We start from the raw sequence: 15724 nt of genomic DNA, 5'->3' as shown, positions 1-15724 counted from the left end.
GTAGGGAAAGTTACAAATAACCCAAAGACTTAATTGATTTGGTGAGGGCTGACATTTTTTTATGACACACACTATTGGTTCAAATGGCTCTGAGCACTAGGACTTAACATCTGAGGTCATTAATCTCCTAGAACTTAAACCTAACTAACCGAAGGACATCACATACATCCATGCCCGAGGCAGGGTTCGATCCTGCTACGGTAGTGGTTGCGCAGTTCCAGACTGAAGTGCCTAGAAGCGCTCAGCCACACCGGCCGGCGACACACACTATATCAAATATAAAAATAATTATAAATGAAAGCATACTTTAATATACATACCAAATTTAATATTATTTATAAAATATAGTTCAATCAATAGCATTCTTGCAGAAATACTATACCATAATTATTCCTAGACAGATAATACAATATCATTCTGGAGATTTTTTAATAAAATCTCAGATGTCTAATTTTTTCCATCGCTTATCTTTTTGACTAGACCATGAACAAGACACGACTGGAAACAGTCAAGATTTGCAGTTAAATGAGTTTGTGTAATGCTTCAAACTGTTGACAAGATGTGACAAAGCAAGCTGGGATAATTTTAATTCCCCTCTTGTTTTGCCATCTGCCTCCTTAAATTCGTTTTTTCACCTTGTAACTATTTACCATTAACGTACGTGAGTATAATCTGCATTTTCATATGAGAGAGGTTGGGCCTCAGTTTTAAAGAATATAACACCAGATCTAATCTTGTGCTAAGTTTTATGTATGTAATAGACATTCTAATGTATTTTGACTATTCCTAGTAGTATCTTTCATTATAGGGTGAAATCCGTAATTGTTTCGTAAATTAAATTCTACTGACGACTTATAAAAAAATATAAATTCTGTATTAATTATAAATATTTGGAAGATGATATACTACTTAAAGTATCTATTTGGCTCTAATCGGAACCATGTTAGCAAAACCAGCCGTTCATTAATTCAAAGTAATTAACAGTTTTGTCAAAAGTATTGTTTGCATTACTATATTTGTTAATTTTATGATTTAAACAAATAATTCAGCCTAACTCTTATAGTAGAAGAAACTGTTAAAAAACAACCAATTTTTCGATGTATTCAGTTAATTTAATGAGTTAAGTTTTAATTGTAATTTCTGTAAAGTAAACTTTGAAAAATGTATAGTTTCGGCCCTTGTTATTGTGAGGATATATAAGGGCCCGATTTTTGGTCACGAGACAGTCAGTCGATGGCAGAGTTTCAGATGAGGAATCTGTGTTGCTTAGAATGACAACAATGCATCAACATAGTAATGAAATAAAAGTTACACCAATAGGCTGTGTGTTAAAGCAATGACAGTGACTGTTCCATCTACATCTACATCTACATCTACATGATTACTCTGCAATTCACATTTAAGTGCTTGGCCGAGGGTTCATCGAACCGCAATTATACTATCTCTCTACCATTCCACTCCCAAACAGCGCTCGGGAAAAACGAACACCTAAACCTTTCTGTTCGAGCTCTGATTTCTCTTATTTTATTTTGATGATCAATCCTACCTATGTAGGTTGGGCTCAACAAAATATTTTCGCATTCAGAAGAGAAGTTGGTGACTGAAATTTCGTAAATAGATCTCACTGCGACGAAAAACGTCTTTGCTTTAATGACTTCCATCCCAACTCGTGTATCATATCTGCCACACTCTCTCCCCTATTACGTGATAATACAAAACGAGCTGCCCTTTTTTGCACCCTTTCGATGTCCTCCGTCAATCCCACCTGGTAAGGATCCCATACCGCGCAGCAATATTCTAACAGAGGACGAACGAGTGTAGTGTAAGCTGTCTCTTTAGTGGACTTGTTGCATCTTCTAAGTGTCCTGCCAATGAAACGCAACCTTTGGCTCGCCTTCCCCACAATATTATCTACGTGGTCTTTCCAACTGAAGTTGAGAATTGTACTATTTATTGAGTAATCGAATTCCAACGGATTTCTTTTGGAACTCATGTGGATCACCTCACACTTTTTGTTATTTAGCGTCAACTGCCACCTGCCACACCATACAGCAATCTTTTCTAAATCGCTTTGCAACTGATACTGGTCTTCAGATGACCTTACTAGACGGTAAATTACAGCATCATCTGCTAACAACCTAAGAGAACTGCTCAGATTGTCACCCAAGTCATTTATATAGATCACGAACAGCAGAGGTCCCAGGACGCTTCCCTGGGCAACACCTGATATCACGTCAGTTTTACTCGATAATTTGCCATCTATTACTACAAACTGCGACCTTCCTGACAGGAAATCACGAAGCCAGTCGCACAACCGAGACGATACCCCATAGGCCCAGAGCTTGATTAGAAGTCGCTTGTGAGGAACAGTGCCAAAAGCTTTCCAGAAATCTAGAAATACGGAATCAACTTGAGATCCCCTGTCGATAGCGGCCATTACTTCGTGCGAATAAAGAGCTAGCTGCGTTGCACAAGAACGATGTTTTCTGAAACCATGCTGATTGTGTATCAATAGATCGTTCCCTTCGAGGTGATTCATAATGTTTGAATACAGTATATGCTCCAAAACCCTACTGCAAACCAACGTCAATGATATAGGTCTGTAGTTTGATGGATTACTCCTACTACCCTTCTTAAACACTGGTGTGACCTGCACAATTTTCCAATCTGTAGGTACAGATCTATCGGTGAGCGAGCGGTTGTATACGATTGCTAAGTAGGGAGCTATTGTATCAGCGTAATCTGAAAGGAACCTAATCAGTATACAATCTGGACCTGAAGACTTGCCCGTATCAAGCGATTTGAGTTGCTTCGCAACCCCTAAGGTATCTACTTCTAAGAAACTCATGCTAGAAGCTGTCCGTGTTTCAAATTCTAGAATATTCCATTCGTCTTCCCTGGTGAAGGAATTTCGGAAAACTGCATTCAATAACTCTGCTTTAGCGGCACAGTCGTCGGTAACAGTACCATCGGCGCTGCACAGCGAAGGTATTGACTGCGTCTTGCTGCTTGTGTACTTCACATACGACCAGAATTTCTTCGGATTTTCTACCAAATTTCGAGACAATGTTTCGTTGTGGAACCTATTAAAGGCATCTCTCATTGAAGTCCGTGCCAAATTTCGCGCGTCTGTGAATTTTAGCCAATCTTCGGGATTTCATGTTTTTCTGAACTTCGCATGCATTTTCCGTTGCCTCTGCAACAGCGTTCGGACCTGTTTTGTGTACCATGGGGGATCAGTTCCATCTCTTACCAATTTATGAGGTATGAATCTCTCAATTGCTGTTGCTACTATATCTTTGAATTTGAGCCACATCTCGTCTACATTTGCATAGTCAGTTTGGAAGGAATGGAGATTGTCTCTTAGGAAGGCTTCTAGTGACATACGTACCTGTTTATTCTTCAAGAACTGTAAATTATGTGGTTATGTTTTTACTGCTCGTAGATGTTCAACGGTAAACTATTGTAGCAGTATGTGGATGGTTTGCCTGCTAACTATAAATGAGGGTTATCGAAAGTTAAACTATAGTGCCCTGTCCATATAACTGTGTATTATTAGGGGGTTCTGAACAGTGAAATTAAAGTACTGTGATATGAAACTGTGCACCTGTCGGCTACATTATTTTTAGTAGTCAGTGTTGGAATCCACAACCCATTTGTCAGCCAGTGTACCAACGCAGTACGTCAACACTGAGGACAACAAACGAAGAAGATAAATAAAGCAGGCAAAACTGCTACAAACAACATGGTCTTCAGTGTCATCTGACCTCTCACCAATACAAAGCGTGCACACACCTGTTAGTATGAATCAAGTCACCAAAGTTGGAAAGGAGGAGGGAAGGAAGGTTACAGTTTAATGCCTATTAAAACTGCAGTATTATCAAAAAGCTCAAGTTCGGCAGGTGCCTAGTGCATTCACTTATCCTTAAACACTAATGCTGGGACAGGAGAAATGGAGGAAGCAAACTTCACCTCACTAAAGAAAAAATGAAGCTGGGTTCAAAATACTATTGACAGCACATCACAATTTGGGTTTGGAGGAAGTATGGGGACAGAAATCAACTGCACCTTTTGCACATGAACTATCCTGGCATTTACATTAAGAAATTTAAAACAAAGTAAAACAAAAATCATTTGGGTGGACAAGTATTTGAACAGCCTTCCTCCTTAAAGCAAGGTCAGTGTTTCCATCACTATTCATGGTGTTTATTACGTGAGTAAAGAGTTACTTTTAAGAAATATTTACAATTTGTACAATATTGCTAATGTCCACACATTAAACAGTCACACACCTCCACTCATAAATTCAAAACTGATTCTTGAAAGCGTAACCACAGTGTGACAACAACACATCTTCCAAGGACAATTATTGCATGTGATTGAAAATATGTTTTTAAGAACAAAGCACTGTAAACCCAATCTATTATTTAAAAAAGCTTGAGAGTAAAAGCAAGACCTTTCCTAACAAAGTTTGCCGATTTAATGTTAAATGTACTAAACACTTGCTGTAATGCATATTATTTAGATTCCCTAATATGTTCAATTAACTCTCCAGTTTTATCCCACTGTTTATAATAATAATAATATTATTCTAGAGTGATATCTCCACAACAACAAAAATGGCTCACTACATGTATTTTATATCATCGCATACTAACTTCCATACAGCACCCATAAGTACAAACTGTTCCTAGAAGAGCATTCTTGAAGCATTCATTCAGCTCTGAAGCTGCAACCTGGCATCATCAATGGCCACAGTTACACTACATATGATGGTGATGTGATATGCACCAACCAAATAGTACATACATTTTCAAGTGTTAACACTGAATCAGGTGTAGCTATGGAACTGCTATTTCCAGAAGAATGCAAAATCGTAAGTGCTGGACAGGAATCTGAACCCCACTGCTCCCAAGTGAGTCATGCCTTAACCATAGCACACCCTACTCTCTGTAAGTATTGTGTTGAATGGGATTAATTCAGATTCAATTTCAATAATGTAGTCTTTCATAGGTAAGTTTCGCAACTTACACTGCCGTCTTCAGATCACCTGTAAACATAGACAATTGTGCTACCCTATGTAGTGCACTGTGTGCCATAAGCCAGCAACTCTGACACACCAGCAATGTCCTATAAGCCAACTGCTTTTGCTCAGGAACTTTTGTTACAAGGTAACCATCAAATTCAATTAATTTAGCATGATGACATTTCTGGTATTCATAAAGAAATTCAGTATTAAAAGCTCTAACAGTTTATGGTGTGAAAAAAAGAAGCTATTTATGTGTTGCCCTCATTTGTGTGTTACCCAAATTTTCTCAAGATCAATCATAATAATAACTACTGTGGGTATCTAGAACAGAGGAAACACTGCACTAAGTACTAACTGTGAACAAGATGACTTGTTACATCTTTCCAGGGCACAGTTTCTCCAAGCACACGAATAAACTTTGATATATATAAACCCTGCTGCTGGTTTAGGTCCTTCTTCAGATATACCATCAGCTTTGAACACAGATGAACACACATTTTATTGTTCAACTTATCTTCCTCTGCGCAATGAGTAACAGCACTGGAGAGTATACTTCGCCAAACATCAAAAGGTTTCTGCAACAGAAATAACATTCATTCTGTAGTACTGAAATGAATATTATCACTGTCATTCAAAAGTTGAAAACAATATGAGGTGTGTGAAACAAAGATATTAACCTTCCTATGTAGTCACAACAAATGGGACACCTCTAAATACAAATAGTTGCATACACATGATACAATACTGACAGCCACTAAATCTAATGTGCCAACTGAAACAGAATATGCCTGTCACAGTTTATTACTAATTAATGGTAAAATCTAATATACACAATGAAAAGATACAATGTTCTGGTGACTCATGCAACTCCCTGCAGAAACCTGGAATGTAGTTTTTAACTAAATTTCAGGAAAACTGGGGCTCTTAAATGGTTTTCGTTAAACTGAATGACGTCAATCAGCATAGTTTCTTACAGTCATAGTTCCTAAAAATACACTATACTGTTTCAGCATCAGTCTCAAGCAGACCACAGCAGTCAGCCATGGGGGTATGTGGGTGAGCCACCTCCATAATTTTGCAGTAGGGCAGTTGTGGCACTGGGTACACCATCCATGTTCACCCCAGAGGCTGACATGAAACTAAAAAAAGTATACAATTTTGCAGTATCAACTGCTTTCCTTTGAGAAACTTATTACTTGTTCAGCAAATATTGCACTATTGGCAAACATAAGGGATGCCAAAATACGGAAGTATAGTTCTCTTATCACATTGGTTGCAGTAGGTACTGGGAGATGATGAAGCTTGCACAGGATAGAGTAGCATGGAGAGCTGCATCAAACCAGTCTCTGGATTGAAGACCACAACAACAACAACAACAACATCGCACTGGCAAAATTGGATGCCTGATATATAACTCAGCCAATTGGGGGGAATTGGAGGTTCCTGCAAACATCCTCTATTTGCACCAGCTGGCAGACACAGAACTTCTGAAGTGCTGGTTGAGGAACACAGTGATGTAGCCTGACTGGTCTCACATCTGGCAAACTGTGGTGGCATAGTTAACCAAGAGTAGTTGAGGTTTGAACCCTCAGAGATGTCAGACTTCCATCAGGAGGCTATCAATAGAGCTTGTGTGGAGGGGTTTCGGCTGTTAATCGTAAACACTGTTCGGGATAGGATCAATGGAGTTGCAAATCCACAAGTAGTCATCCATAGGCCAGGTGGGATACAATGACGAGTTTGTAAGAACACAGAAGACCTACATGGTTCATTCCCCAGAGCTGCTGCTGATACATCTAAGAGTATTAAGTTTTGTCAGCCAATTTGTCTTCAGCAGGCATACACAAGGAAACCAAGTTAACTATCAAAAGAGCTAAAAGCCTGAGTAGCTCAGTGCTGTCAATATGTTAGCTAACCAGAGAAAACTTAGGACGAGGATGTGCAGACCTAGTTCTGGGAAAATGTACACTGCTGTTTGTAGGAGAAACTTAATACCTAAAATTCAGCCCCATTATTGAATCTACCTTGTTGATCCCTGGATTTGGCCAGTCCACTATGGTCAAGATTTGAAAATTTAATGTAAACAATAAAGGCCATGGCTCGAAAGTAGCAAGAATCCAGGTGGCATGTGAGGACTGGATGTGAGAAGACTGGTTGGTTGGTTCTAACTGGGAGGTCATCAATCCTTCAGTCAAAAGACCTTTCATAAGGAATTAGTGATGTCAGGCTAGAAAATTGATCGTATTATAAAAGAACATAGGAATGGTAAAAGTGAGGCCTTCAAAGAAATACTGATGCTATAGCTGAGTAATAATGTAAGTGGAGATAAAAACACCACAGGCTTGGCCAGTTTTCTTGGAAAAGAATGTAGGAGTAGTAAAACCATGGCCTCAAAATCAGGATTGATGCCAGAGCTGAGAAATAATTTTAAATGGAAGTAGAAATATAGAGGTCGGGCCAGTACCTAGGACAGAGAAGTCTTCCAGGGCTCACCAGGGATGAAAGAAACCTCACCTGCATCTGGCCCCATCAACCTTGTTAAGGGCCAAGACAATTACAGAGTACAGAGTGCCTTCTAGCTAGAAGATTTGCAATTGAACAATGATACGGCCAAAAACATAAGGTACATGTCTTGGGATGACCATCATAAAATAAGATGTGAGAAATATTGTATTTACCCGTGTATAAAAGGAACCAACCTTTTTCAAGAGTCTTCTTGATAAAAAATTATTTTTAACATAGTCTGACTAATCATAATTACAAACTGTTTTAATGATATGAAGTATCTGCCCAAAAAGTTAACATTATACTATACCTACTCTAAATTTGTGGCATTTCTTGTCCCTATTTTTATAATACAAGGCGAAATAAAATAAACGAAGAGATATAGATTACATTAATTTGTGGGTCGTTTTCTTTTCTACAGCTTTTGCTTACTAACCCTGACGTCCCAGGTACCACTATTTTAATCATAATCATCATCATCATATCACAGCTGCAAAATTTATATCTTCGTTGTCACATATATTTGACTATTTCTTTTGAACATGTTGTGATTTCTGAGGTCTTGGTTGCCATGGGGCCTGAGAACACAGCCACTTTTGTTCCCATCATACATGTAAGTACACCCCTGGCCTGTATCTAGACTTTTACTGAGTATTTGTCCAATTTTAAGGTTCCAACTGCAAATGGATTCAGGCCAGCTGCAGTTAAAACATTGTACACGTGCCTAAAATGCCAAAGTATGCAGTATAAATTCCCATCACTGGTAATAAGACATAATTTGCTCCCCGCTCACTGCTCCCCTCCATGCACTGATCAAGTTACCAGCCAAGCTGGTATCACTTTTCCTCCTCCAAACTCTTCCATAGTGCTGTGTTTGGACAATATGTTGCCAGTATCTTCTAGGGTGCAGGTCATATGTAACTGTAGCAATTAATACATAAATAAAAGATCACAATTACAATTACAATTCAATCCAATGCTCGAACTTACTTCGTCCTGCAATCTACTAACGACTGTTGGTACTATGTACACAACAAGTCTTGCAGCTGTAATCTATTCTTGTGACAACAATTACAGTTTCATATGGTTTATTTTGTTTCTTAGACATTTGATGCTGGATTAATTTTCCCATCTTGTTTCATTTGAATGTCACCATAATCTACTAAAGCTGTAATGTTTATTCCTGGTATTAATACCTGAACAGCAACTGAATTTCTCATTTGCAACCCACTTAGTAAATCGTTACAATCTCTCAAAACCAAATAAAATATTGATCTGGGTTAAAAATCAAGTAATTTTTGTTGAAGGACAACGTTACCACTTCTTAATGTCACCTTTACTTAAAAAGTAGCATAATGTTTGCACACAGTATGCATAGATGTACAAGAACTTTTACTGCAAATCTGTTCCAATACAACAAGAATTTTTAAGATGATAAAATTTAATGCTATTTCCTCCTGTGTTTCATAAAATTGTCATTTTTTAAGCACACCAATGGATTGTTGTAGTTTGTAACAGTATTATGAGAAGGAAAGTTGCCACTCACCATATAGTGGAGATGCTGAGTCACTGATAGGCACAACAGAAAGACGATCACAAATTAGCTTTCGGCCATATGGCCTTTGTCGCACGCACGCACACGCACACATGCGCACACACACAACTGCAGTCTCTGGCGACTGAAGACACACTGTGAGCAGCAGCACCAGTGCATAATGGGAGTGGCGACGGTGGGGGTAAGGAGGAGCCTGGGGTGGGGTGGGGAGGGGATAGCTGAGTGAGGATTGGGGAAAGAAGTGCTGCTGAGGAGCATGTAGGGACGAGGTGGAGAAAGGGTAGGGCAGCTATGTGCAGTCAGAAGGTAAGAGAGAGGGCAGGGGAGAGGTCGGGGGGCGGGGGGTAGCGGAAAAGGAGAGAAGTAAAATAACTGGGCACAGTGGTGGTGTGTAGTGCTGGAATGGGAACAGGGAAGGGGCTGGATGGATGAGGACAATGACTAATGAAGGTTGAGGCCACAAAGGTTACGGGAATGTAGGATATATTGCAGGCAAAGTTCCCACCTGCAATTCAGAAAAGCAGGTGTTGTTGGGAAGGAACCATATGGCACAGGTTGTGAAGCAATTACTGAAATGAAGGATGTCATGTTGGGCAGCGTGCTCAGCAACAGGATGGTCCCCTTGTTTCTTGGTCACAGTTTGTCTGTGGCCATTCATGTGGACAGGCAACTTGTTGGTTGTCATGTCCACAAAGGTTGCCGCAGAGCTTTCAGATCACGACTCGTCTCACAGGTAGCCCTGCCTTTGATGGGATAGGTGATGATTGTGACTGGACTGGGGTAGGTGGTGGTGGTGGTGGTGGTGGTGGTGGGAAGATTTACTGGACAGGTCTTGCACCTAGGTCTGTTACAGGGATATGAGGCATGAGGTAAGGGACTGGGAGCAGGGATTGCGTAGGCATGGACGAGTATATTGTGTAGGTTCAGTGGATGGTAGAAAACCACTGTGGGAAGGATAGTGGGCAGGACATTTTTGCCCACTATCCTTCCCACCCCTCTAACTATTTTGATGGTAGCACCACGATACTCTTGTAATACCGAGAGGAACAGACACTGAAAACCCATGTGGGCAATTGAAACTTTAGGTCCTCGAAATAGATCGGTACTATTTTGTGATTGTGCGCTGACCAATGGGGGCTCTGTGGGAAAACATGGGGAGCACATTCTATGGGAATTAGTTGGAAAGCCCAGCAGAGGGCCTTGAGACACATTCCAACTGGTAATCCCACCCAAAGAAGGGTGTCAAAGGTTTGACACGCCTTGTATGCAAAAAGAATTTGATAAGTTAGATGAAGAAATTGTTGGATGGTGATTGTGTAAGCAAACAAGAGTTGGTGCCATCAGAACTGAAGAAGGAAGATCCCCATTTTCAGCATGGAGCCAGTTACACAATTAGGGTAGAAGGTATCAGTGGCCAGTCTTACTCCACAATAATGGACTGGACCCAACAATTTCAAAGTTGTAGGTGCCTCATGCCATAAAGCTGGCAATCACAGTCTCATCGGGATGACACCACTGGCCAATAAATAAGGAGAACAACAACATGATGCGCACCCCAAGAGGCGTGGGCAAGGATGCAGAGGCCATTAAGCTCTCGCTTGCAGCTAGTCTTTAGTTTAATTTGACGCAGTCACGTCAGCTTGGTATGAAAGAGGGACTGTGAACATTCAACCACTGGGTACGCAAATAGAGCTCTGGGTCAGGGACAGTGCAACATCTGAGTGCTGGATACCCAGTAGGATTCTGGGTCATGATGGACTGTGGTACAATGACAGAAATGCAGGACTCTTTCACTGGACAGAACTGGAAGCCATGGGAAAGAATCCATGAGGAAGCCTTTTGGACAGCACCTTGGAGCTGGCATTCAGTCAAGGCTACAGGCTGGGAGCTTTACCAAATCCAAAATTCTTCAACATACAGCACTGAGGTGACCAGCAGCCTGACAGTCACTTGCCCATTGATGGCAATGAGGGAAATGTAACACTCAACATGGGGCAATGTGGGATGCTGTTCTTTTGGATGTACTGACTTTAAACAACCAGTAGGACAAAAACTGACTAATAAAAATTGGTAGGAACCCCTCTAAAGCCCCACATGTGGAGAAAAATGTAGTGCCAAACAGTGACATATGCCTTATGTAGATCAAAGAAGACTTCTATGTGTTTTGTAAGTTTTTAAAACACTGGACCAGATTGCTGCTTCCAATCTAACCAGATGATGGTTGTGGACTATCCATCCCAAACACACAGTTCAGGGGAAGAAAGGGCTCTCAATTTGAGAAACTTGCATAATCTTTGGGTTACCATTCTTTCAAGTAATTTTTAGAGCACGGTGAGGATAGCTAATCAGTAGCTGTCTAAGGATATGGGTTTTTGCCTGGCTGAAAGCTTGGGACGAAGATACTATCTCACCATCGCAAAGAGAAAACACCTTCCAGCCAATTAATGGTGAAGACCCTGAGCGCACAGATTCTTTACATAACAGTTCAGATGTCAGATTATCTAATTATGAATCAAATCAGGACCGGGGATGTATTGCGTGACAAGTCAAGAGCCTGTAGCAATTCCTCATCAGTGAAAGGTTCATTACATAATTCGGCTAATTCAGGCAAAGGATAGGGTGATGTCTTCAACTTGTCTTTCAGGCACTCGACAGGTAACTGGGCAAGAAGAGGATGATGAATGTAGTAGCAAAAAATAACTGATGCATCGGTAGGCACCCAGAATAGTAGTTTACCTTCGGCGACCCAGAAGACTATGGAACTTGACATGCACCTGGAATGAAGAACCATACCACTTCCAGCATTTCTTCTTACTGCCTTTAATTAGATGGAGAGCTTATTCTGAAGCAACTTAGAAGCAATGTGGTTGGTCTGTGAGAGGTATCGCTTAAGACACTGCATGAACTCACTGACGATCCCAGACAGCTGTTCCATTGTCTTAGGACCACAACGGCACTGGCCTGTAGCAGGTTTCGCCTGTTGTTGTTGTAGTAGTAGTAGCAGTAAAGAAGAACGGATATTGGGGGGGGGGGGGGGGGGGGGGGGGGGGAGATAGCAGTTCCAACAGCAAACACGATCTCTCTCAGCATCATAAATAATGCACGGCTGTAAGAAAATGTTTACACTGTTTTGTGAACATGTTTACAGAATTGTAAAGTTCTGAGATTTGGAATCACTGCTAAGTGGCTGTTTCTTTTTTAATGAGGAAGTGCATTAGCCCAAACAGAATGCCTTATTTTCAAAAGTCTAGACACAGTTTACATTCCTCAAAATATTTTATGTCTTGACACTTAACACCACTTGCAAATGATTGAGCACAAATTCTCTCGGTGATTTCCAGTTATGAATGATGACCAATGATACCTTAATAAATTGAATGTCTGATCCCAACCCTTATTTAAATTGAAAACTCCATTCCTGTTTATTAGATTTTCTGTGATTTTATTTTGACAGCCTCCTTAATTATTCTGTCCCAGTAACTTTACATTTGAAACACGGCACTGGTCTCATTATATTTCACTTCATGATTATATTTGATGCACTGCTCAGTGACAGCTGATTTGCTTCGTTGTGATATTCAGGTGTGTAGCTGACGTTCCTTGCATTTCTACTCGACTGTTCTGATAATCTGCCCCCTTAAGACATCCCACATTTGCAAGAGTCTTTGCGGGCCTAGATTGTCTTTAACATTACAAATAATCCTTTTTATCTTAGTTTAAGGGACCAAAATATACTGAATCAAGCATCCTCAGGAGTCAACCAATCTTTCTGAATATTGGGCCACAAAAGGTAGAAAAGAGATTTTTGGCGCCTCTTCCTCGATATCACTCAAAAACTGTATGTCAGGTGTTCTTGCTTTATACTGTGTCACCTGTTCAATTTGATGACCCGAATACAAAATCCTTCTGAACACTATTTGTGGGTAATTTAATTCTTCAGGGAGGGCTCTCCTTTCTAAAAGTCTTCTACCTCTATGGACCAGAGTCTTTAGCACAGAATTTCATTATGACTGATGATGATTGCGTAAAGCCATGGAGATAGAGGTGAGTATGTGTATCTTTTCTATATACACTGCAACCCAGGGATCTACACCTATGCTCTACAAACCACAGTCTGGTGCATGGCAGTGGGTACATCCCATAGTTGTTATGGTTTCTTCCTGTGCCATTCACATATGGAATGCAGGAAGAATGACATGACTGTTTCTGTGCATGCAGTAATTATTCTAATCTTATACTCACGATCCTCATGTGAGCCATACACAGGGGGTTGTGGTATATCCCTAGAATAATCATTTAAGGGGGGTAGGACGTCAAACGGGCCGACTTGGAGCAGGAGAGTCACCACAGGACATTTTAATTTCTACTGTCTATACTTTTACAAATAAATTCATAAAACTTTGTCACCATGACCAGGAAGGATTGAGGACTCTCACTCATCGCAGTGAAAGTTCAAAAACTTAGCAAAATACCTTTTTTACATGTGAAATTTCATCATTTTTTCACTTATTACTGGCTGGTTCAAATGGCTCTGAGCACTATGGGAGTCAACTGCTGAGGTCATTAGTCCCCTAGAACTTAGAACTAATTAAACCTAACTAACCTAAGGACATCACAAACATCCATGACCGAGGCAGGATTCGAACCTGCGACCGTAGCGGTCATGCGGTTCCAGACTGCAGCGCCTTTAACCGCACGGCCACTTCGGCCGGCTATTACTGGCTGCATTTGTTGCTATAGGTACACTTCTCTTCCTAAGTAAGAGAGATTCTTCGATGAATTTTTCATAGCATACAAACAGTAGTTACAGGTGTATGAAACTCTACGATTTTCCAAATCTATTAAAAAACTGTGGAAAAAATTGAGATAATTAACTATAAAACTTGAGTTTTTTTTCTAAACATGAAGTTTAAAATAATCTCTCTTACTTAGGAAGAAAAGTGTACCTATAGCAACAAATGCAGCCAGTAATAAGTGAAAAAATGATGAAATTTCACATGTAAAAAAAAAAAAAAAAAAAAAAAAAAAGTGTTTTATTACGTTTTTGAGCTTCCACTGTTATGAGTATGAATCCTGAATCCATCGTTGTCATGCTATTAAAGTTTCATGAATTTATTTGTAAAAATATTGACAGTGGAAATTAAAATGTCCTGTGGTGCCTCTCCTGCTCCAAGTCGGCCCGTTTGATGTCCTACTCCCCCTTAACGTCAGTTCTTGAAGCTTTGCCAATAGACTTTTGGCACAGTTTACGTCCATCTTCCAGTTCAGTTCCTTCAGGATCTCTCTCACAGATTAAACGGACCAGTCACCATTCGTGCTGCCCTTCTCTGTATATGTTCAATATCCCCTGTTAGTCCTATCTGGTACAGGTCCCACACATTTGAGCAATATTCCACAACCAGTCGCACGAGTGATCTGTAAGCAATCTCCTTTGTAGATTGATTGTCCTTCCCCAGTATTCTTCCAATAAACCAAAGTCTACGACCTGCTTTACCCATGACCGAACCTACGTGATCATTCCATTTCATATCCCGCAACTTGTTACACTCAGTTATTTGTATGAGTTGGCTGATTCCAACTGTAATTCACTGATATTATAGACATAGGATGCTACGTTTTTTTTCCTTTTTGTGAAGTGCAAAATATTACATTTTTGAATATTTAAAGTAAGTAGCCAATCTCTCCATCACTTTGAAATCTTATCATAACCTGACTGAATATTTATGCAGCTTCTTTCAGACAGCACTTCAATATAGGTAACTGCATCATCTGCAGAAAGACTGATTTTGCTATTAACATTGTCTGCGAGGTCATTACTATAAAACATGAACGCACTTCCCTGGGGCACACCCGTAGTTACTTCTACATCTGATGATGACACTATTCCAGATAACGTGTCCTCCCTACCAAAAAGTCCTCAATCCAATCAAAAATTTCACTTGATATCCCATATGATCATACTTTTGGCAATAAGCACTGGTGTGGTACTGAGTCAATTATCATTTTTTTTTCTTTGAAACAAGAAATACAGCATCAACTCTACTGCCTTTATAAGATGCTTTCAGTATGATGTGAGAAAAGTGCATGTTGGGTTTCACATGATCAATGTTTTCGAAATCTATGTCTGTTGGCACTGAGGAGGCCATTCTGTTCAAGATACCTCATTATGTTTGAGCTCAGAATATATTCTAAGATTCTACAACAAATCAATGTCAAGGACATTGGACTGTAGTTTTGTGGGACACTTCTAATACCCTCTCTGTTGGTGAGTGTGACCTGTGCCTCTTCCAAGAACTGGCCACGGTTTTTTGTTCGAGGGCTCTACAACAGATTATAGTTAGAAGCCGCTAATTCAGTACAGAATCTGACAGGGATTCCACTGGGCCCTGGACCTCTGTTCAGTTTTAAGGATTTCAGCTGCTTCTCAACACCAATGGCACTAATACTTACTTCATTCATCTTTTCAGTGATATGAGGATTAAATTGTGCAATTTTCCTGGGTTTCCCTTTGTGAAGGAACATTAAAAAACGGAATTAAGCATTTCAGCTTTTGCTTTGCTAACCTCAATTTAATTCCTGTCTCATTCACTGGACACTAACTTTGGTGTCACTAACAGTCTTTACATACGACAAGC

General features: G+C 40.1%; 1 protein-coding gene across 1 annotated transcript in view; it reads right to left on the bottom strand.

The window, feature by feature from the left end:
- LOC124789161 overlaps nt 1-15724 on the bottom strand; it is a 189944-nt gene that overhangs the window by 122891 nt on the left and 51329 nt on the right. The window contains exon 6 of the mRNA XM_047256456.1: nt 5385-5604. Within this exon, the coding sequence (XP_047112412.1) occupies nt 5385-5604 (220 nt within the window). The remainder of the gene's footprint in view (nt 1-5384; nt 5605-15724) is intronic.

This window comes from Schistocerca piceifrons, chromosome 3, assembly GCF_021461385.2.
Source record: "Schistocerca piceifrons isolate TAMUIC-IGC-003096 chromosome 3, iqSchPice1.1, whole genome shotgun sequence".
Taxonomy (NCBI): domain Eukaryota; kingdom Metazoa; phylum Arthropoda; class Insecta; order Orthoptera; family Acrididae; genus Schistocerca; species Schistocerca piceifrons.
The sequence above is the reverse complement of the archived record's forward strand: the minus strand, read 5'-3'. Positions and strand labels throughout refer to the sequence as shown.